The following is a 23,252-nucleotide window of genomic DNA, read 5'->3' on the forward strand; positions in this document are numbered from 1 at the left end:
AACACACGAGCTTGGTACGAAGATGGCTTTCTATAGAGATCATCTTCTCCAGCTCACGGAGGATGGGTTTGTGATTAGACCCAGCTACATGGATACTCATCTTTCTCATGGGATACGGTGTGCTATTGGTCAGATGCGCACATCCTCACACCAGCTAGAGATTGAGACTGGCAGATTCAGAGGAGTACCAGCTGAGGCCAGGATTCGTCAGTTGTGCCAGATGGAGCCAGAGACAAAGTTACATTACATATGTCACTGTCCAGTATATTATGAGATACGAGGCCGTTTTCACTGCCTTTTCACTGCCTATTCAGAGAGGCTTTCGGACCACTTTCCAAAGTCATGAGATACCAAGATCAGAGATGCCTCAGATTATACTTGCTGGAGCTGCGTAGACATAGAGAGGGTCTCTTGAGAGGGAGGGGATCAGAGAGGGAGAGACACCTACAGAGGCAAATTACAGACTTCTTTCGACCAGAGATTGAGCAGTCAGGCCAGCAGGCATTGAAGCTAGGCTCAGAGTATAGCCGCACCAGAGGTACACTGATTGATCGGGCTATAGAACTGGGGCGGTCCAGGCGCCCCAAGATGAGAGGCCCATCCCGACACCGACGGAGACTACAACAGAGTATCAAGACCATACTAGCACGGCATGGGAGACATCCAGTCAGAGTACTCACCATGGAGGACATTGAGGATATCCGCCATCAACCGATGAGAGACATCTTTGGATAGTGATGTATATGATGCTTACCTTTGTTGCTGGAGTTTTCCTCCCAGATGTTATCCATTAGGAGTTCCTAATACCTTACTTTTACTTTTACTTTTTCCTCATAGTTGTTGTTTCAGTTTCAGTTAGTTGTTTAGTTGTTTTAGCTTTTCTTACACAGACATTGTATCAGATCCACCAATTGTTGTAACCTTTTTGGTCTCATTGGTCATTTTGGCCTTTTGAGGACGTTAATATATCATTTCATTTCTCTCTCTCTCTCTCTCTCTCTCTCTCTCTCTCTCTCTCTTTATGCAACAACAAGCAATGCCAAAAGCCGCCCCAGTGATAGGAGTGATAGGGGAACTCTGGGTAGAAATGGAAGCCCTAAAGGCTACTATCAAGGATCATGCAGCGGAGGAAGGGGAACTGAATATAGAGGAGGGTCTAAGGACGGACCTGGAGCAGCTGAAGGCTGCGAGTGATAAGTTGCGGGGAAGAACTGCAGACCACCAAGAAAGATTGGGTGGACGTGGTGAAGAAGCAGAAACCCCCACAGAGCATCATACATAAGACTCAAGAGGAGGAGAACACATGAAGGATAGGGCCCTCCATGTGCAAGTGCGGGGGCTACATGTGTCAAGAGGGCAGTGGAAAGATGTAGACGAATGACAAAAATGTTGAAGCTCCAAGAGAGAAATGAAATGAAATGATATATTAATGTCTTCAGAAGGCCAAAATGACCTATGAGACCAAAAAGGTTACAACAATTGGTGGATCTGATACAATGTCTGTGTAAGAAAAGCTAAAAACAACTAAACAACTAACTGAAACTGAAACAACTATGAGGAAAAGTACGGTACTAGGAGCTCCTAATGGATAACATCTAGGAGGAAAACTCCAGCAACAAAGGTAAGCATCATACACATCACTATCCAAAGATATCTCTCATCGATCGATGGCGGATATCCTCACAAAAAATAGGTGAAATACTCCATAAAATGGGTAGGCAACCCACATCAAAGGCCCATAAAATAGGAAAAATTATGGGAAAAATGGGGAATGCCTAAGCATAGAAATGCCCCCCATAAACACCAGAAAAGCCACCAAAAGGAGATGATATATGCTAACACCCCCTCTCAAGTCCTGGGGATGGCCCAAGACCCAAGGAGTTGCCATGAACGCCGATAGATGACTGAGATAATCCTTTGGTGAATAAGTCTGCAACATTGTCTTGGGTAGGACAATATTCAACTCCCTCCAAAATCCGCTCCCGCACAAAGTGGTATTGGATCTCTATATGCTTGGTCCGTGCATGCAATAGCCAAGCAACTTTGGTTGTTGCATGTGATAAGGGTAGGTTGCTGTTGTCGAAAACCGATCTCCTCAAGTAGCCACCACAACCAAATCACCTCACAAGCTGCCGAACAAGTAGCTCGATACTCCGCCTCTTTCATGAACATGCCACCGTAGGTTGCTTTTTACTCATCCACGAAATGACTCCAGATCCAAGAGTAAAGCGATACCTTGTAGTGGATTGTCGCGACTCCGCATCTCCAGCCCAATCAGAGTCGCTCCAACCACATAAAGTGGCTCCCTCTCCATAGAAAATGCCAAAATCCTTGGTACCTTTCAAGTACCGCTGCCTGCATGAAAGCACTAAGAGTTCCCACCACAAATGCACAATCAGGCTGTGTTGAGCAACCAAATCAAGGAACCAACCAGTTTCCTATACAGAAGTGTATATGCCACTAGATCGGATCCATAAGAGGAAAGTTTGATGCCGGGGTCCATGGGCTCGTGATGGGCTTACAATCTATCATCCTAAAAGCCTCCAGCAGCTCTGTAACATACCGCTGCTATGAGATGAATATGCCATCTGAGTGCTGAAAAATCTCCAATCCAAGAAAGAAGTGAAGCAACCCAAGATATATCATCTCAAATTCTTGACTGAGGGCAACCTTTGTCTAAGCAATGTGTGCTACATGGCTGCCTACGATGATCAAGTTGTCCACATAGAGAATGATGAGTGTATACAACCCTTTCTCGGGATAAATGTAGAGATTCGGATCAGCCGCCGACCGCTTGAAACCCTTATGTTGAAAGAGAGCATCAATCTTCTGATACCATGCCCTAGGGACTTCTTTCAAACCATATAAGGCCCTTTTCAGCCTGTAGACCATACCTTTGGAGCCAGGAACCTGAAATCCCGAGGGCTGTTCCACATAAACTTCCTCCTTTAGCTCCCTATTGAGGAATGCCGAAAAATGGGCCAATGAGAGTGTGCAACAAGAGCAAGAACAGTCCGTATGGTCGCCATCCAAGCAATCGGTGCAAAGGTATCATCAAAATCCACGCTAACTTTTTGAGAATAGCCTTTGGCCACAAGCTTGGCCTTATGCTTATCTAGAGTCCCATCCAATTTGTACTTGATCTTATAGACCCACTTGACACCAATCACCTTCTACTTTTCCGGTCTAGGAACCAACTCCCAAGTTTGATTCCGCTCAATAGAGTCGAGCTCCGCTTCTGTGGCCCACTTCCAAGTCGGTTTGGAAAGCGCCTCCCCAATATGAGTAGGTTCCGAGCCTTTCTGGATGTGTGACATCAGTGCATAATTGACGCACAAGTTCTCCTGAGATGATGTCGTGGTACGCAACCGCTCCAATCAACGGGGATCCCCTACTGGAGGTGAAGGCAACTGTGTTACCCCTGAGTCCCGACAACCAATTGGGAATCTGAGATCCCCCCTTAGAAGTCGAATCCTACTCCTAAGATGAAGCCTATTGTGGAGCACCCACCAAAATCTCCTCCTCCTAATAATGTCAAATGATTCCTCCGCTTTAGGTGCTCGAGGACGTGCCGGGTCAAGTTGAGGAAGAGGAACGGGAGGATCCAGCAAAAGGAACCAAGCAGATGCTGAGTCGAATCATCCCCTAAAGATGAAGAAGCCCCCTCTACAACGGAAGATGAAGTCTCCACCACATCTCTGCTAACGATGATCTTCGAGGTTACAGGATTGTAGTGCTGATAACCTTTACATTATGAGCTAACAAACCAAAATATGATGCTTGGACTTAGCATCCAGCTTCCCCCTGTCACCAGCAGGTACATGAACAAATGCATCATACCCAAAAACCCGAAAATGAGAAATTGTGGGTTTTCTACCGAGGTAAGCTTGAAAGGGGGTCTGTCCTGGAACATTAGTATTAGGGGACCGATTAAGAATATAAACAGCAGTAGCAACTGCCTCCGCCCAAAGCTTTTGAGGAAGAATCCTATGTTCCAACATAGTCCGAGCCATCTCAATCACTATTCGGTTCTTCCACTCCACCACGTTGTTCTCTGAAGGAGGACCTATGTTGGCAAACTCCCTTTAGGTCACAATACTGGTTAAATTGATGAGAAGTAAACTCGCCGCCTTTGTCGGTTCGGAATGTCAAGACAGAGTGTCCCGACTATTTCTCCACCAAGACTCCATGTTTGGAATCTTTCAAAAGTTTCATCTTTGGACTTGAGAAAATAGGCCCATGTATACCGGCTAAAATCATCAACCAAGAGAAAAACATAACTGGCAGAACCAAGAGACGGAGTGCGAATTGAGCCACACAACTCTACATGAACCAACTCCAGAGGTGCTGTAGCTCGCCGTGCACCCTTCTTTGGAAAGGCCTCCCGATGTTGTTTCCCTTTGAGGCAAGAGTGACAAGGGCCCTCACATGTGCCAACATCTGGTAATCCATCCACTAGCTGCTCCCAAAAAGGCTTTCGCAAGGCCTCCAAATGAAGATGTCCGAATCTAGCATGCCAAAGGTCGCCTGTGCGGGTACCTATGTGAGAGTAAAGAGCTATGAGTTTGTAGAGGACATGGTCCTCGATGCCTTGCCAAAGGATCTTGTCAATGAGAGGGTCCCGAATGATCACCTAGTCCTCCATAAATTCCACCTTAGTGCCCAATTTGCAAATCTCAAAGGAGATGAAATCCTAAATCTGGCACATATATCACTCTCGAGGTGTACTTCCCTCCATTGGCATCCAGAATGAGGGGCATTGTCCCTTCGCCATGAATGGGGATAGTAGAGTTATCTCCGATTTGCAAATCTCATGTACAGAAAGGAGATGAAATCCTAAATCTGGCACCTATAGCACTCTCGAGGTGTACTTCCCTCCATTGCCATCCGGAATGAGGGGCATTGTCCCTTCGCCATGAATGGGGACAGTAGAGTTATCTCCAATGGCAACTCTAACGCTGCATTGCTGCAGTTCATCAAGCCAATCCTTGCGATAAGTCATGTGTTGTGTAGCACCGCTATCCAAAATCCGTTGAGGAGAGTGGGAACAAGAAGGAAGAGCCTGCTCAACCACTGGAGGGGTGTCTCAAACCCGAGATCAATCGAGGTGACAAAAGCTGACTCCTCCACAACTTTGGTCGCTGAACTTGCCCCTTTGTCCTTTTGACTTCCCTTTCAAGTCCTGCATGCGACTCCAGCATTGTCGCCATAAGTGCCCCTATTTGGAGCAATAATCACAAACCTTTTGGTTGTTGCCAGAAGCCCATATATATACTCCATGAGCTGGCCAACTGCCCCCTAGTGGCCTACACGACCTGAAAATAGGTGAAATACTCCATAAAATGGGTGGGCAACCCACATCAAAGGCCCATAAAATAGGGAAAAATATGGGGAATGCCTGAGCATAGAAATGTCCCCCATAAACACCAGAAAAGCCACCAACAAGAGATGATATATGCTAACAACATGTGGGGGCTTCCCGCAAGGCAAATACCACGACGCTTTGCCAGATGATAGGAGTGGATGGGATTGCCCCCACCTTTGTAGATACATGAAGGGCAAGGAAGGATATGCCTCTCATCATCAGATTCCCTGATGCTACTCATGCCACCAAGCTGACAAGCCTTCTTAGACAAATGGGCTTCCCTCAAGGGCACACGAGTCTACACGGGGGATAATCTCACCCCAGCACAAGTGACACACTAGCGTGAGGCAATGGTGACAATTCATGAGGCCTTAGAGCAGGCAAGTGGACTATCTACAAAGCTGGCACGGTCATTATCATTGAGCACCATCCCAAATAGGGAAGCGGGGTCTATGACACCAAACACCTGAGGTTAGCAATATGAAACTACAATGTCACATGCACTCTGCATTGTAGTGCATACTGACAAGATGGCTCACCATCAGTGCAACACTGTATAGCAGTACAATCCTTTAGGATTTGATATTTGTTGTATGCCGTGACCCCATTGTACTCCTCAATCCAAGGTATGTTAGGCATGAGCTACGTAGGTCATTCCTCAACCTTAGAGAGTCAATCAGTCAGTCAAAGTCCCTTAACCCACTTGGAGAGAATCATTCATGCATATAGAAGTCAGTAGAAGTCTTAGGGTGTGCATCAGATCATGTCTGCATTTTGCATATCATTCATCCCATATGGATATAGACCATCTAGATCATTGTAGAAGACTCAGAATATCATCCAATATTTTTTCCATATTTTATAGCATTTATCTGGCATTTTTACCATATTATTATCAACATTATCCATTTATGCAAGACATGTTGCAGTCCGCCAGCTTTCAGCCAGCCAACCTACACATGAGAGGCATATAAATAGCTCAGCCTTGCAGCATTCATACCATCTCATCATCATCAGCCTTCAAGCGTTTCAGTCTTCAGCCACTTGGAGCTTCATCGCTTGAGCATATAGAGCATACTTCAGCAAACACATCAGCCCATATTCAGCCAAGGAAGGAAGCGCTTCAGAACCTGCGTTTATGCAGAATTTAGCATCCATACATACCATCATTTTGCTACAGCCCTATTGGTGAAGGTAAAACGCATTCATTCATTCATTTTCCACATATACACACAACCTAGAACAATCCCAATCAGTCCCTTCTCTCAACCTCAGATTTGCAGCCTTCCTACATTCCATTGGAAGAGTGCATATGCTTGAGATCGGCCATCATTGGTGCTTCTACAGCCGTGTACAGTTCAACCCGACTCTTGGTCTTTCAAAGGTCTTGCATTTGGCTTATCTACAGTCCGAAGTCAGTCCTCATTCATTCTCGTCAAAGATAATAAAGCAAATACTCCTAGCAATAGGAGGAGGCCCTTCAGTGGGTAATTTGGGACCCAATAAGGTGTACAGATCTATCTCTCTCTCTCATCTCTTAAAGTTTGAAGTGATAAAAATGGATTGCTGAAGACTCGCGAAACTCAGGATAAATAAGGCGGTGTGAGACTTGTGTGACAAGATCCTTCATCATGCATAACTCAGCTGCATGTTACATGCAATGGCACCCTATGCTCAAATCCACAAGGTTTGAGCGAGATTATCACAAGCAAGGATGTCATTTTGTATGTCGAGACTCATCAGAACACTCAAAGGGATTAGCCATACATAGCCCAGTATGAGTGGGAGTCAGCTTTCCGAGGCGAGACTTGCACATCAAGGAGTACATGGCTCGGGAGGGGTAGCTGTCCTTTTAAGACCCCACCTCCAATAGATTCTCAACATCATCCGGAAGAAAGAGGATGCACGGTATCTTTTGGTGCGGCTATAGCTTACCGGGGACAGAGTCATTGACATTGCTATGTGTTATTTTGCACCGAGCCACGCCCCTCACGCCACACAGCATGGCCAATCACCGTTCTTACCATTATATGGGGATATTATGGAGTTCTCATCACAATTAGGAAAGTCCTCCTATTCGGGGACTTCAACGCTTGGATGGGGAGTTAGTAGGTCCCACTCTATCAGATTACAGGAGCTGGACATCACTGACACGGAGTTACAAAGATCATCACAAGACCGTGAGGAGGTCACGGTGTATGGGAGACATTTCTTGGAGTTGGGAGCTCCACATGGTCTCGTTACACCACCCACCACCATTCCCCATCTCACACTACACCCACGTTCATTTTGATCACGAGCTTGACCCTGTTTACTCCAACCACATCTACCACCAACTCCCACCCTCGCATCACAGCTCACCACCATTCTCCACACATCTACCACAACTTCTTTCATCTCCACGTGACGGTCTACCACCAAGCCACCTTGTAGTTCCATGCCCTAGAACTGTTGGCATGCTAACAAATGCAAAGCCACACACTCCCATCTTAAGCATGAGGTATGGATTGGGCAAATCACAAAGCGCCAAGCGCAACAAATTTCTCAACGCCTCACCCAACGCAAGAAACGGGAATTCTATGCTCAAAAAGAGGATGAGTTATACCAACTCTTCTTAGGACACGTAGCTCGTACGGAGACCAAGGGGGAGAGGATCTACCGATTATGCTCTATGGGAGGTTTTGTTGAAAATCAGGGACCACTTCCCGGCGGGAGATCACCAATCCCAGTAGTGTTCACGCCGCTGCGCACTTAACCTCCACCACTCTAATCCCTTCCAAGCCACGAAAATTGGTGGAGAGGGGATGAGAATGGCCCCCCCATTTCTTGGGACTCTATGCATGTGGAATGTAGGCGGCTAGGCCATGACCTTCCAACACCCTCCCTCAACGACTAGGACGTAGGGTACCTAGAGGCTCTGATGATACGGGGTTCAGAGGCTTCTCGCACTATCAATGATGTCACGGTTGGTACCCTTACGATTTACCCCCACAGCCTTCTTTTTGGCCCGTGATTAGACCTGGCATGTCAGCAACAAGCTTGTCCATCTTCTCATACACGCATTCGGCCTTCATTCAGCTCCATCAAGAGGAATTGGCAAGTTGACCGCTAACAACATCCCAACATGCCCTCCCTGGCTTGATACCATGTTGGAAATCAGAGGCCACTTCCTAGGAGGTCACCCATCCCAATAGTGTTCGCGCGACTACGCGCTTAACCTCCACCACTCTAATCCCTTTGGTTTCACTGTTTGTTCCATGAGGGATTTCGCCCACTCCCCAAGATCATTGACTTCCTTGCCTAGGGCTCTTCTTGCTCAATTTTCGCAGACATAGGGACACTTCCTTGAGAGAGCCGGCCCTAGCCACCCGGACCCCTCCCTCGCTAGCCAACCATCCAACCATCACTAGCTTCTTCCGGACTCAAGAGGAGGACACCCATACAATGGATCCCGTGGAACCATCTTGGGCTGCTCCAGACCCACCTCGCCACCTCGGACCGGGCCTCCGCATTCCAACATGCCCAACTCCCCCGGTCCCTTGGATGTCAACCACACGATTCTCTCATAAGCTCCACATCCAGGACATGCTCCATCGCCATCGAGCTACCTTTCCATGTGACATAGCTCAGGGAGACCTCTCGGCCATACTCATTAGCCCCATGCCTCACATTTTGGAGAATACCATCTAATGGGGGTTGATGTTCCTCTCATGTTTCATGTTCCTAGTATTCCATGATGAAATTTACACGGACAGTTTTGTATCACTCCAATGAGATAGTTTTGTTTTGTTTCTGTTTTATTTCCGTTCACTTTGGTCTCATAGGCCCATTGGGTCTTTAGCAGACACTTAATATATCTTTCTTTCTCTCTCTCTCCACACAAAGACTCACCATGGCTATCCTCCATCCACCATTGTCATGGCTTGATCCTTCATCTCTCTCTTTGCACATGCTCCATCCTGGCACCATGAATGCAAACACTACATGCATACACCTCCCTAAGAGTGCATAGCCTGGATGTAGGTCATTCATCACCAAAGCTGAGCACAAACTTAGAGGGGTCACGAAGGATACTGTAGTGGCATGATATAATTGAAAAAAATGTCCCCCAAGGAGAAAAAATGTAGTAGTATATTTAAGATACAGCAATTACATGATGCACGGGACCCACTTTCATGCACCAAAGCCAACGGTAGAAGAAAAAAGTGATTCCAAATGCCTTACAACTCACTAACGTAATAGTGAATTGTATAGCCAACCCCCTCCCACCAAAATTAAAAAATAAAAAAACTTGATCCTATCCCTCATGCCAACAGGGAAGGCAACTGAGGACAAAATCCACACACTTTGCAACAATACAAGCTTTAACCAATGTGCAAATGGAGGTTACTTGCTATAAATCAATGCAACCATGGGGTACTCTCTACAGACATCCGTCTTGTCATAGCTTTCAGAAAGTGTGAAGGTGAGTGCACTCTCAGGGCTGGTTGCACAGTTTACAATGCTCATTGTGCTGTAGAAGAAACCCTCTGCATTTTGTCAACACACGAGCCGACCACCCATCAAGTGCTTGGGTGTTTTGCTGCAATTTATCTTGCCCTTTGATGTTGTGAGTTAGCCTATTTGTCCACCTAAGGGACCTTTCACATTCATTCCACATGTTCGTAGGCCCCATCAAATTCAAAAGCAACTCTCCCTTCCATCAACAAAACATCTGAAGTTTACCAAGAGCATTACATAAATGCAAGCAGATTCTTTTATTGTCAGCTGTACAACTTTGGCATGTTTGTGTTGAAGGGCAAGGCCAGGAGGGTAAGGAGGGGGTTGGGGGGGGGGGGGGGGTGCGGTGCGACGCGGCGCGGGGGGGCTGTAGTTTTTTTTCAATATTATAAAACTCTGACTTTACAAGGCACATTCAGGTGATGTACTTTACAGAAGAAAACAATTTAAACGCCTTGAATATCTCATAGTCGCCTGTGCTTAGCATCCTTATCAGAAAGATTAAGGCCAAAAGAAAGTTCTTCACTGCCAACTTTCTTTAGGGCCGACAAATCCTCGTGGTGTTCATTCTCTTTGTTCATGTCTACATGGCGTATTCCAAAATCCAATTCTCTCATGAAGTCAATAGGTTCCCCATCAAGACCTCTTGGATGAGCTAAAGTCACATCATCAGGGTTTATCTCCACTCTCCCGAGGTCTTCAAGGTAACCCACGTCTCCATGAGCCACTTGATAAGTTCGGCTCTGTACTTTGAGTGGAGATTTCTCAAAGGCAGAAGGCTGGTTAGCCTCTACTGTGCCAACAGACCTTGAACAACACTCTTCTACAGCTGAAGCCCTGGATGCTAACCGTGTCTGCTTCTCAAAAGCCTCTGTTTTAAAAACAAAAGACATTGGTTCAAGTCTATAGAGTACAGAGAGCCTTTACCAGAAAAAGCAGCAGGCCAACATTAGAAATATCATTCAATTATCTTCTCTTTTGTGATTATTCCCTTAAGTTCCTTGGTTCAAGATGCTGCCACCATGGTGTTGGGCATAGTAGTAGGTTGGATTCTCCCCCACTGCCCACCGATGGCATGTTTAACTGTGAGTATGTGCATCATAATTTGAAAGACAAGAAAGTTGGAGAGAACACAGGCAAGCAGAGATTTCAGTACTTAAAGATTACCTCCTAATGCAGAGTTACTGGTGATCAATTCAAGTTGGAGGCACTCTAAAAGACGTCCAAGATCCACCCCACTTGTCCAGTTCTCAGGCCCATGTCCGTTCTGTAGCTTCAAGCGTCCATGATTTGCTGTGCCACCCCATATTATTCCCACAGGTCTAGGCTTCTTCCTGCCCTCTTCAACCATCAATATGAGGCTGCCACTATCCCCTTCCATGTCAAAGGCCTGCTTGTTCTCTCCAACTATGAGAAAATCTGTGAAAAAGCAAATGCCTTTCTCATCATTGCATTCAAGAGCGTACGCCATAATACTACCTTTAGTTAGCCCTGAGCTTCTACCAACTTTTACTACTTGCCTCCCCACTATGCTGCTAATGGGAGCCTGTAGATCTATCATGGTAACATCTCCCATGTCACCAACACCTTTCACAGAGGTGGTAACTCTGGACAGATCAAAGCTGTCTCCAAATGGAATGAAAGCGCCATCAGCACGAACAAATGTCTCTGTTACAATTTGCAAACCACCATGAAAGTCACCACACACGACTCATCAACAAAGCAGACAATATTTCGAAAGAAGATAAGGACAAGGACCAAACCTGGATTCACACTTGCAAAGGTACTATACCATCGCTTATCTGTAATAAAAGAAGTCGCCCTCTCCACAGCGCCCAAATAAACCCCTGGTCCCACATTTGGAGGCAGCGGATGGAACATTTTCTGGTTCGGGTAATTTAAATCTACAGCAACATGCCGGTTGGTCAAGAAGCCCACTTGGCGAGCTCCTGTTCTACTTTGCACTATGGCTCCAAGAGTACCATAGGTCTCTTGACTTGCAACCTGATCAAGACATGACTCACTCAAACAGAAAAAAATACGTATGTGATCACAGGCTGTGCAGTTGATTAAAGAGCTTCATACCTGAGATCCTGGACCAATGCATGGGTCATTTCCACGCAAGCCCTCCACCAATTCTGTGTAAACCTGCTCCTTGGGAGCGACTGCTGGTGCTCCATAATACGAAAATTCCACCACATCCACATCACACCAAACACCTCCAGGTCCCTGCAACATATGACCATACAATAAGAAGCCCTTGCTAAATCCTTTTTTATTCTTGTAACCGCTCCCTACAGGAGGCCTACAAATCGGAAGACAAAATACACCTTTTTAGATCACTTAAATATTACCAACAATGGACATTATTAACAACATTAAAACTGAAAATGTCCAAGAACACTTTACACCATCACTGGGGCCAGAAAGGGCCGGCCCCCCCTCAATAAAATTTGTATTTCTTGGAGTATTTATATGTACAAGTGTTCATGGGCCTCATGGCTAGATTCCTCCATAACATGGAGTGAGAACAACTGAAATACAATAAGATTTTGTCGATGAAGAATCAATTGTCGTAGTAGTCCAAATCACAGGCAGTTCCCCACCTTCACTGGGTGAACACCTACCCTCACTGGTCTTCCGGGACCGTGCACCAACAGGCACGCCCGTACTAATGTCTGGCAAGGTGAAGCGCCGCAGTGGGAGAAATACCAAGTGCTCCCAAGTCAGCTTTGCTCCCTGTTTTTCATCATACCCACAAGACCTTCACTGGCTCCTCTAAAGGTGAGGGCATGGTCAGGGCAATCATGGGAAAAATCACTATCCCGATGGCCTACTAAGGTGTAGGCAGCTAGAGGTGAACCTTGCCTACACAAAACTTGTAAAAACAACATTTAACTTATTTTTATCTAAATTTGAAATAAAATATAGAAACCAATACCTGGCAAAGGTTTTAATTCAAATCTTAGTAGAGTAGATCATTCCCTTTTTGTGTACTCCTAATTGGTGTAAGCAGCAAGTACAAATAGGTACAGCCGATAGAGCAACAAGTACTACTGGTACAGCGAGTACTGTTGGTATAGATGCAAGTACAACAAGTACTACTGGTGCAAATGCAAGTACAATAGGTACAGTTCAGTAGGTACAAATGCAGGTACAACAAGCAAGTACAACTCTGCAGGCAGGTACAAATGCAAGTACAACAGGCGGGTACAGCTCTACAAATGCAGGTACAATAGGCGGTACAGCTCTGCAGGAAGTACAGATGTAGGTACAACAGGCAGGTGCAGCTCTGCAGGCAGATACAGATGCTGGTACAATAGGCGGGAGAAGCTCTGTAGGCAAGTACAGATGCTAGTACAGCAAGCGGGTGTAGCACAAGAGGCGGGTACCAAAAACAACAACCCAAAAAATCAACTTTTTTTCCCAAATTCTGCAATCGCCTCCCTTTCATCAACCACCCCCCTCAATGCCTTCCACGTGTGGCGAAAGAGAAGTTGCCCATGCAATAGATGCTTAAAATATTATTAAACTTTAATCAAAGCTTAGCTCATGGGCACCCACACTAGAAAGTGTCCGGACAAAATTTAAATGTGTGTGAACATCCAATCTTATAAACATTAAGAGTGACGGTCCCATAGGCAAAACACACATCCTAGCTCGGCCCTTCCTATGGAGTGACAATCCCATAGACAAGGTCGGCACAAATATCAGTCCTACCATGGAGTGACAATCCCATGGATAAGACGCAATCCTGGTCATACACGGGTGGCATCAAACATACTCCCATCCATATGGCACAATACTAGTCACACACCGATGGCACAAAACTAGTTCCCATCCATGTGACACAAGATAACTAACCCTTTCACACGAGGCATTGGCTTGGCCACATGTAAACATGGTATAAATCTGGCCGCTCTATGGAGTGAGAATCCCATAGAAGTGGCTCCAGAAATGGAGATGGACCAAATGGTGACATCTCCCCGGCTTCTAAACAGTTGACCTCAACTGAAAAGCCTTAAGATATGCCTGCGAAAGCTGTGGGTAGTCAACAAAATAGTCCTCATCTACCCACTTTGCATCAATGGGTAAATAGTTTTTGAATTTCACAAGGTATCTCCTGGAAAGCTTCCCATGTGGTAGCTTTCTCTCCTTGTGAAATACAGTCTGCTCTCACTGGAGGATCTCCTCAAGTTCATCAATTTTGCGCAGATCTTCTGTGAGTGACAGGCTCTTTTGGATCTAGCCCCACATACTTCCACAAAAGACTCACGTGAAAAGCATTGTGAATCTTCCAATGACATGGTAAAGCAAGCCTATAGGACACTTCATTGATCTTGTCCACCACTTTGAAGGGTCCATAATATCGAGTAGAAAGCTTTGGATATGATCTCTCTCGTCCTGGCCTCTTCCGAAGCCTAGCTTTCTCAATTTTCAGCAATACCCAATCACCTTCCTTGACTTGCATGTCCCTTCTATGCTTGTCTTGTGACTTTGCAATGGCTGTCCGCACCTGAGCAAAGCCTACATCCAAGTCACGCACATACTAATCAGCTACAAAAATCTCATCCTTTGTACAAAGGATGGGTGGCAAGACCACTCTGCCATAAATAATCTCAAACGGGGCCTTTCCCATGGAGGCATGTACCGTGTTATTGTAGGCAAACTCTACAAGTGGAAGATACTTCTCCCAAGCACCTTTTTGATTTGCCACATAACACTTCAACAAATTCAATACTGCAGAATTTGCAGCCTCACTTTGACCATCTGTTTGGGAATGATAAGCAGATGAGAACTCAAGCTTAGTGCCCATGTTATCAAATAAAGCTCTCCAAAAGAGGCTGGGATCTCTATCCCCAATAATGGACTTAGGTATACCATGATGCTTGAAGATGTGAGCAATGAACAGCTTCACCATATGATCAACTTTAATGGTTTTCTTGATGGGCAAAAAGTGAGCTTGCTTGCTAAACCTGTCACAACGATGGTCCAATTAGCATCATTCCCATACTGAGATCAATTCATAATGAAGTCCATAGTAATGCTTTCCCATGGCTGTGAGGGAATAGGCAATGGCTGAAGCTAACCTAGAGGCTTTTGCCTATCAAATTTTACCTTTTGGCAAGTAATACATGCGTGTACATATGCCTCAATGTCTTTACACATGCTTGGCCAAAAGAAATATCTTTTGATCATGCATGTCGTAGGTAACATACCTCTATGACCAACATAAGGTGGAGTGTGGCGTTCCTCCATAACCTTTGGACGCTATCCTGTACCACACATAAGCAGTTATCCTTCATAAGATAACCCTCTTTGATCACATAAGAGGCATGCGAGTGACCAGCCATCAAATCAGTCCATATATGGGAAAAATCAGCATCCAAATGATACAAATCACGCATGGCAGATAAGTCCACATGAGAGGCCATTGAAACTGCAACTATATAAGACTTCCTGGACAAAGCATCTGCCGCCAAATTCTTTTTTCCCGAAGTGTGTACAATCTGAAAATGAAACATAGAAAGAAAGTTTGTCATTCTCATTTGCTTCTCCGAAAGCTTTGTTTGAGATAGAAAATATCTCAAGCTTTGATGATCTGTCTTGATTACAAATTCACTCCCAAGAAGATAATGCTTCCATATTTTTAAGGCATGAATTACAACCAAGAGTTCTTTTCCATAAATGTCCATATGGATCTCGGCATTATGCAATCGACGGCTTTCATAAGTAATTGCATGACCCTCTTGATTTAGGACAGCCCCTATACAATTCCCACATGTATCGCATTCCACCGTGAATGGCTTTTGCAAGTATGAACATAATCCAAGAAAGCTACGTACTTGATATACGTTTTGCAACTCTGGCCGATTTCGAATGGTTTCAATTTTAGCAGGATCCATTCTTACACTCTCTTTGGATACAATGTGCCCCAAATAGTGTATCTCTCAGAGGAAGTGAAACCGGCCTTTAGAAATCTGACGGGTGGTGGAACAAAGACTCGCACACAAAACACTTCATCACCCATGGGAACCTGAAAAAGGAAAACAAACAAGGGAGCTAGAATGCTCCTGCAAATAGTACAAGGACACCGATTGGCCCCAAAACGCAGTGGCGCCCCTTGTGGTGTTTCTTTACTTGATCAAATATGAGTACAAAGTACAACTTGTCGGATCCTCTACCAATAGGATCCCTTTTAGCTTTTCACCCAGGACTTCCAAATAAGAACTCTCGTTATCACGGCAAAGCATTCCATAGAGAAGGCACACTATAGTACAACACCTCCCTGCTTGAAAAGGTCTTCTCCATCTCTACTATGGATCCCACAAACCCTTTCCCAAACAGCAGTAGGGCTGTACCAAACCATATGTCCTTCCCATAGTCACAGCTTGCATGTAACCTCGAGAAAACTATAACCTGTTCACATGAATCCAAAGACATGTTTTCCACATGAAACGAAAGACCTCTATCTGATAAACCATAGACCTATATCCATAAACCATAGGCCTGTTTCCTCATTAACAAAGTCTTGTTTCTTCTCGAAAAACCAATGTCCTGTTTCCATGAGAAAAATCCACATATGCACCATCCAATCACGGTGCCAAAAACCTAGAGAGAGAAAGATAGAGGACGTGTCAAGCAATCCCTGAATACACATAGGTCCAAGATGAAGAGCAACACACATCTCTTGCAAGAACATCATCTTGTGCATGAGTAGCTTGATCCTCTGCATCCTATTCTCGTAAACAAAACCTGCTTGCGAAGAGAGAGAGAGAGAGACCCCTTGGTTGTTAGCCCCTCAGCAACTCCTTCAGCTCACCTCCTTCCAAGAGAGAGATAGAGTCAAGCGTGTTGATCAGCCCTTGCGCCTCTGTGGCCATCTGCAGTCCGACTGGCTGTAGAGACTCTCCCGCCTTGCACCCGTTGCCGGCTGAAACCCATACGTGCCCATATGTGCAACTACCTGGTGAGGAGAGCCTCCACCTGATACCTGCCTGACTGCCCTGACTGGCTGTAGCCCACCTGGCGCCCGTTAGCTGACTGTAGCCCGCTGCCTGCGCAGCAGCACCCTGTAGTCATGTGCACAACACCCTGTGTGCAACAGCCGCCTGGCCTCCCTGTGTGCAACAGCCGCCTGGCCCATGTGCAACAGCAGCACCCTGTAGTCTATGGGCAGCAGCCTGTAGTCCATGCGCAGCAGGGCCAGCCGCCTGTAGCCCAAGCGTTGCAGCACCCGCCGCCTGTAGACCATGCAGCAGCAGCGCGCTCAACTGTGGCCCATGTGCGCAACAGAGCCCTGGTCACCCACCTCGTAGCCATGTGCGCTACAGCTGCCTGTAGCCCATGCGCACAACAGCCCACCTGGCGCTACAGCCCTTGTGCGCAGCAGCCGCCGCCGACTCCACACGTGTAGCCTCCACACGGCAACCTGCTCCATGATGACCACCACCCGGCGATTCGCCCAAGGGATGCGCCCTTAAGCCATGCGCCACCCTCCACCTTTATAAAGAGGCAATCGCTTTTCAAAAACGCCAAAAGCAATCAGCAAAACGCATGCTTAAAAATATAATAATATTTTAAGCCTTCAAAGGTTTATTAAACCTTACAAACTTTAAAAATCCTTTTTGTCCCCTTTCACGCTTGGGCTGGCCACACTTATGAATTTCCTTTTCATATCCAATTGATGCATGTTCACACTGTCCCATCCCGTGCCCGTGCCCACCTGCTTGTTGTCCAGAGGGAAAAACACACGGTCATAACATACCCCCCTCTTGAAAAATAGCAAGCGTCCTCGATTGCACTCAATAACACAGTAAGCATCCAATGAAGAAAGATTCCCCATATGACCAGAGCAAGCCCCTCCAGTGCATCGGGGTGATGAAACAATCATCCTGAACAATAAGGCCATACCGTCACGTCAAAGTAACAAACAACTCTTGCTTGTTCCTTCAGAACCTGCAGCAAAAGTCTAAAACCAAGTGGAAACACGTAAACTGTGTCAGTCAAAAACAAAACCATGCATCATTCTACATATGACAAACATATGCATGACACATATATGCTTTCGCAAACAATATGCTCGTGAAGATGCTCTACCCTCTCCAAAATAACAATCTCAGGGTTGGTACACCAGATTGGGTCCCGAATTACCCACTGAAGGGCCCCCTATCCCGATAACGAGATAGTATTTGCTTTATTTCTTTAGAGAGAATGACTATGGACTGTAGATAAGCCAAACGCAAGATCTCGGAGGATCGGAGAGTGGCTGATCTGTACACTACTGTAGAAACACCTCGATGACCTGATCTCGAGCCTATGCACTCTTCCCAAGGGCATGAGGAAGGGCTGCACACCTGAGGCTGAGAGAAGAAGAAGGTGGACTGTTCTACACTATGTTAGAATGCTGAAAACACTTATGAATGCTGTGTTACCTTCACCAGATGACTACTGCATGTATGGATGATGCACAGAAGGCTGGACACTGATGCAAACTGCAGATTCAGGACTGGAAACTGCTGTAGACTGTTGATTCAGGGCTCGAAACTGCTGTGGACAGAAACACAGGCCTGTAGGGGTGCTGAGGGACTGAAACGCAGAGGTTTTGGGGCTGCTAGACAGAAACTGCAGGGTACTGAGGCTGCTGGACAGAAACGCAGAGGTATTCTGCTGCTGGACAGAAAAACGCAGGTTACTGCAGGCTGAATGCTGGCGTTGAACTGATGCTTGACAGTATGCTGAATTAGAGACTGTAGAGGACTGAATCAGGGCTGCTTTGATGCTGAAAACAGGCTGATTGGAGGCTGATAGCAAGCGCCTAGGGCTGTATGAAGCAAGGGGTTCTCAAGGGCTGGAGAAGCAAGCTTATGAGCTCCAAGGGCTGGATTAGTCTAGGGCTGAGGGCAAGAATGCTCCTAGGGCTGAGGAGAAGAGCTCTTAGCACAATGAAGACTTGATGAGAAAATAGGCTCTAGGCAAGCCTATTTATACTAACTGGAGGTTGGTCATTTAATAAAGTTTATATTTATAAATGCCCATTAATGCAAATAATGCTAAATAAATACTAATAAATATGGAAAAAATACCAGATAAATCCCAGTAAATTCCCTAAGGCTTCGGGGATGTTCTAAATGATGCACAGGCATATGAATGCATATTATGCAAGATGCAGAGTGCTTTCTGATGCAAACCCTAAGGCTTCTACTGACTCTACATGCATGAATGATTCTCTCCAAGTAGGTTAAGGGACTTGACTGACTGACTGACCCGCTAAGGCTGAGGAATGACCTACGTAGCTCGTGCCTGACTTATCCTGGACTGAGGATGTACAATGGGGTCACGGCGTACGACAAATATCATCCTATTGGGTTCTAAAACTGTACAACTGTTGCACTTCTGATGATGAGCCATCTTGTCACCATGCACTGAGTGCAGAGTGCATGTGACATTCCCTCCTGATTAGCTTGGCGGTAGGTTCATGGCTTCCAAGTAGTCCGCCAATAATTGGGGGTACTCCTGAAAGAACTCCTCGTCGAGCCATACGGCTTCGTGGGTGCCTCGATCTCGGAATTTCGTATAGAACTGACGAATCCGTCGACCGGAACCATGCTTCCATCGATGACGAAGGATCTGCTCAGGCTCAATAACTTCTGCCTCGTCTACCACGTCTGGCTGCTGTTCATCTGAAACATCAAACACTTCTAGACCAACATATGGTTTTTGCCAAGAAACATGGAAAACATCATGCATTGTCCAACTGGCAGGCAACTTTAACTTCATTGAGACATCACTTATCTTCTTAATTATTGGAAAAGGGCCAAAACTACGGAATGAAAGCTTGGGACAACGTTTGCCCACTTGTTTCAATCTCTGCTTCATGATACGCAAATAGACCCAATCCCCTTCTTTGAAGTGGACATCTCGTCTAGACTTATTTGCATGTCTGCTATATGCTTCCTGAGCTTTGGTCAAGCGGTCCTTGACTGACTCAATGATCTCGGAAAATGCTTCCGTGGTTTTATTAGCCTCTAAAGATGGAGACACCATTCTCGTCAAAAGAGAAGAAAAACGACGACCAAAGGCTGCTTCATATGGAGTCCGTCCGACACTGGATGAATGCGTGTCGTTCAAGATAGCTTGGACCAACGGAAGATAGTGCTCCCATTTGGACTGCTAGTCATGACAGCATGACTTGAGGACATCAAAGGCCAACTGGTTATAAATTTCTGTCTGGCCATCTGTCTGGGGATGGAATGCACTAGACAACTGCAACTTAGTTCCAAAGTTTTCAAATAATGCCCTCCAGAAATGCGAGGTAAACTTGGAATCTCTATCTGATGTTATGGTGCTAGGCAAACCACAAATTGGATACCAATGCTTGAGAAACAGACGGGCTACGTCCTCGGCTGTGGCCGTATGCTTGCATGGGATGAGCATGCAGAACTTACTAAAGCGATCCACAATGGTAAAACACTGAGTGTTACGAGATCCATTGGATGCTGGTAGAGGCCCTACAAAGTCCAAAGATATGTCGATAAAAGGTCCGTCGGGGATAGGCAAAGGTTGAAGTAAACCTGCCTTCTTTGTATGGGGAACCTTGACTTTTTGACAAATCTTACAGGCTTGTACATGTGCATAGACATCACGCCTCATCTTTGGCCAATAAAAGGACCGTTCTAATTTCTCGAGGGTACTGTTGATACCCCTATGTCCTCCAACTAAGGAGTCATGGGCATCGTGGAGAAGAGCGGAACGCTTTTCCCGAGTAACACAGAGACGGTTCTTGTAGAACAACCAACCATTCTGTACTGAATAGTGGCCAGGCTCAGAAGTGAGGGCCAAACTATACTGAGTACCAAACTCAGGGGAGTCGACATATTGGTCTTTCATACTATCCCAAGTCCTTCCCCGTGATTTCGAGAATGGTAGCTTCTTGGACTGCCTGGATGCTGGACTTTCGACTGAGAGCATCCGCTCCTGGGTTATGCTTACCAGGGATGTATTCAATCATACCTCCAAACTGTTGGAAGACTTGACTCCACCTGGCCCGTCGATCACTCCACTGGGCACTTGGCATAGTCTGAAGCCACTTAAGTGCTTGGTGGTCTATTTTCACTGTGAAAGCCTGTCCATAAAGAAAAGGCTTCCAATGTTTGAGCGCTGTGATCACACCCAAAAGCTCTTTGTCATATACCGAATAATTCTTTTCGGCGACATCCAACTTTCTGCTATAATATGCCACGGGTCTATTGTCCTTCCGGAGGACTGCACCTATGGCTACATTGCTGGCATCGGTGATAACCTCGAAAGGTTCGTCCCATGATGCTAACTTTAATACAAGTGCTTCTGAGGCAGCTTTCTAGAGTGCACGGAATGCATCAAGTGCCTTACCTGTAACTGAGACTTTCTGCTTGCGAGTCTTCACCCCCTTGAGCAAGTCGGTAAGAGGTGCTGCAAGGTTGGAAAACTGATGGACATGTGTGCTATAGGCCTGACAAAGACCTACGAATGAACGGATTTCTTGGGCGGTCTTAGGAATGTCCCAATCTAAGATCTCCTGAACCTTTGATGGGTCCAATCTAATCCCATCGGAACCAATGATGTAGCCCAAATACTGAACTTCCGTAACACCAAAGATAGACTTTTTGGCATTTATGTAGAGCTGATTATCTCGCAAAAGTTGCAAGACTTTCTCCACATCTTTCTCATGCTGCTCCGCAGTGGCTGAGAAGACTAGTATGTCATCAAGGAATATGAAGACACACTTCCCAATGTGGATTGCGAAAATCCTAGACATCATCTTATTGAACGTTGCGGGTGCATTTGTAAGCCCAAAAGGCATGACTACGAACTCATAGTGACCACGCTCTGTCCGAAAAGCTGTTTTGGGAATGTCAGCTTCAAAAATGCGGACCTGATAGTAACCACTCTTGAGGTCGATCTTAGTGAAAAACTTAGCACCGTCTAAACGCTCCAAAATGTACTCTATCCTGGGCATAGGAAACTTATTCTTAATAGTGAGTTTGTTTAATGCCCTGTAGTCTACACAAAGGCGTGCAGACTTGTCCTTCTTTTGGACAAATAGGATAGGTGCAGCAAATGGGGAGGAAGAAGGCCGAATGAATCCGGCTCGGAGAAGCTCAGATAACTGCTTTTCTAACTCGCCCTCTAAAGTCTTGGAAAGACGATAGGGAAACCTGCTAGGAGGATCTGATCCAGGGACCAAATCAATGTGATGGTCCTCAAGGCGAGAGGGTGGGAGACTGGGCAGTAGATCGTCCCTAAGCATAATGTCCTGGTGTCTGGATAGGAGGTCTGCTAACTGAGGGACAGAAGATGTAAGGGATGCTACTAATGAGGGAGGGGCTGTTTGAGCACGAACATAAAGGAGTGCTCCTTCTGCTCCCTTACGGATGCTCGTCTGGCCTGGAGATGTGAAATCAATGGGATGCCAAGAATGCTTCTATCCCCCCGAATCATGACAGGCTCAGGAAAACCTTTACAAATAGTAAAAGTGTCCTGCCCCCAATTGGGAATAGGCTCATACTGACGGAACCACTGAATTCCTAAGATCATGTCACACCCCAATAAAGGTGAGACGATGAAATCTCGTTGAAATGAGGCCTTCTGAACTTCAAAGGCAAACTGCTGTGCCTTCTGGAAAATGTGGGTGCGAAGACCAAGTGTAAACCCGTCCACATCCAGATGATATGGGACTAATATGCAGTTCAATTTATTAGCCAACTGGGGAGAGATGGCGTCTTCAGAACTGCCCATATCGAAAAGGACTACAAACTGTCGGCCCTGGGCAGAGCCATAAGCTCGGATGAGGCTCTTCTGAGCAGCATCGCTCTCACCCTCCTGCTTAGCATCAAATACCACGGATGGCATAGGATGCGTGGAAGGTAAAAGTTAAACTGCATTTGAGGTAGTAGGCGGGGCTGGAGGAGCTGGGGAGGCTGTGGCAACTGTGGCAGAAGGAGCTTTGGCAACCTGTGCCGCTTGCCATTTGTGGCAATCCTTCTTACCATGCCCTATAATATGACAGAAAAAACATCTATTTTCTGACTGGTACTTCCTTTGCTCCTCTGGAGGAAGATAACCTCCAGTAATGCCTGCTTTAGCCTTTTCATCAGGGGTTTTCTTAGGTTCTTTATCCTTCTTACCCCCTGAACTGGAGCTATTACTGCTGTCCTTCTTAGCATCTTTTATTTTTATTTCAAAAGAGTTATCCTCATCAATTTTGATTTTATGCATAGAAAGATGCATAAAAAATTTTATTTTAAACTGTGCAGCTGATTGTTGCTGCTGGGGTTTGGTACTGGACTGAGATGCTTGCTTGGGCTTGCCCCCGTTAAGCTTCGTTTCTTCATTCTGAGCGAGAGTC

At 45.9% G+C, this 23,252-nt stretch overlaps 1 protein-coding gene across 2 annotated transcripts in view; it reads right to left on the minus strand.

Annotated features, from left to right (window-relative positions):
• Positions 1-23,252, minus strand: part of LOC147607642 (protein NARROW LEAF 1-like) — a 51,314-nt gene that overhangs the window by 2,629 nt on the left and 25,433 nt on the right. The window contains exons 3-6 of one of the 2 annotated variants that reach the window (XM_086790431.1): positions 11,951-12,094; positions 11,629-11,869; positions 11,033-11,533; positions 1,698-10,736 (exon numbers count right to left, since the gene is read on the minus strand). In XM_086790431.1, the coding sequence (XP_086646557.1) occupies positions 10,330-10,736; positions 11,033-11,533; positions 11,629-11,869; positions 11,951-12,094 (1,293 nt within the window). In that variant the 3' untranslated portion in view covers positions 1,698-10,329. Of the gene's footprint in view, positions 1-1,697; positions 10,737-11,032; positions 11,534-11,628; positions 11,870-11,950; positions 12,095-23,252 lie in introns of those variants that run through there. The other variant, XM_086790432.1, reaches the window with a different exon arrangement.

Source organism: Cibotium barometz, chromosome 55 (assembly GCF_041138505.1).
Source record: "Cibotium barometz isolate CiBa-2024 chromosome 55, ASM4113850v1, whole genome shotgun sequence".
Classification (NCBI taxonomy): Eukaryota; Viridiplantae; Streptophyta; class Polypodiopsida; order Cyatheales; family Cibotiaceae; genus Cibotium; species Cibotium barometz.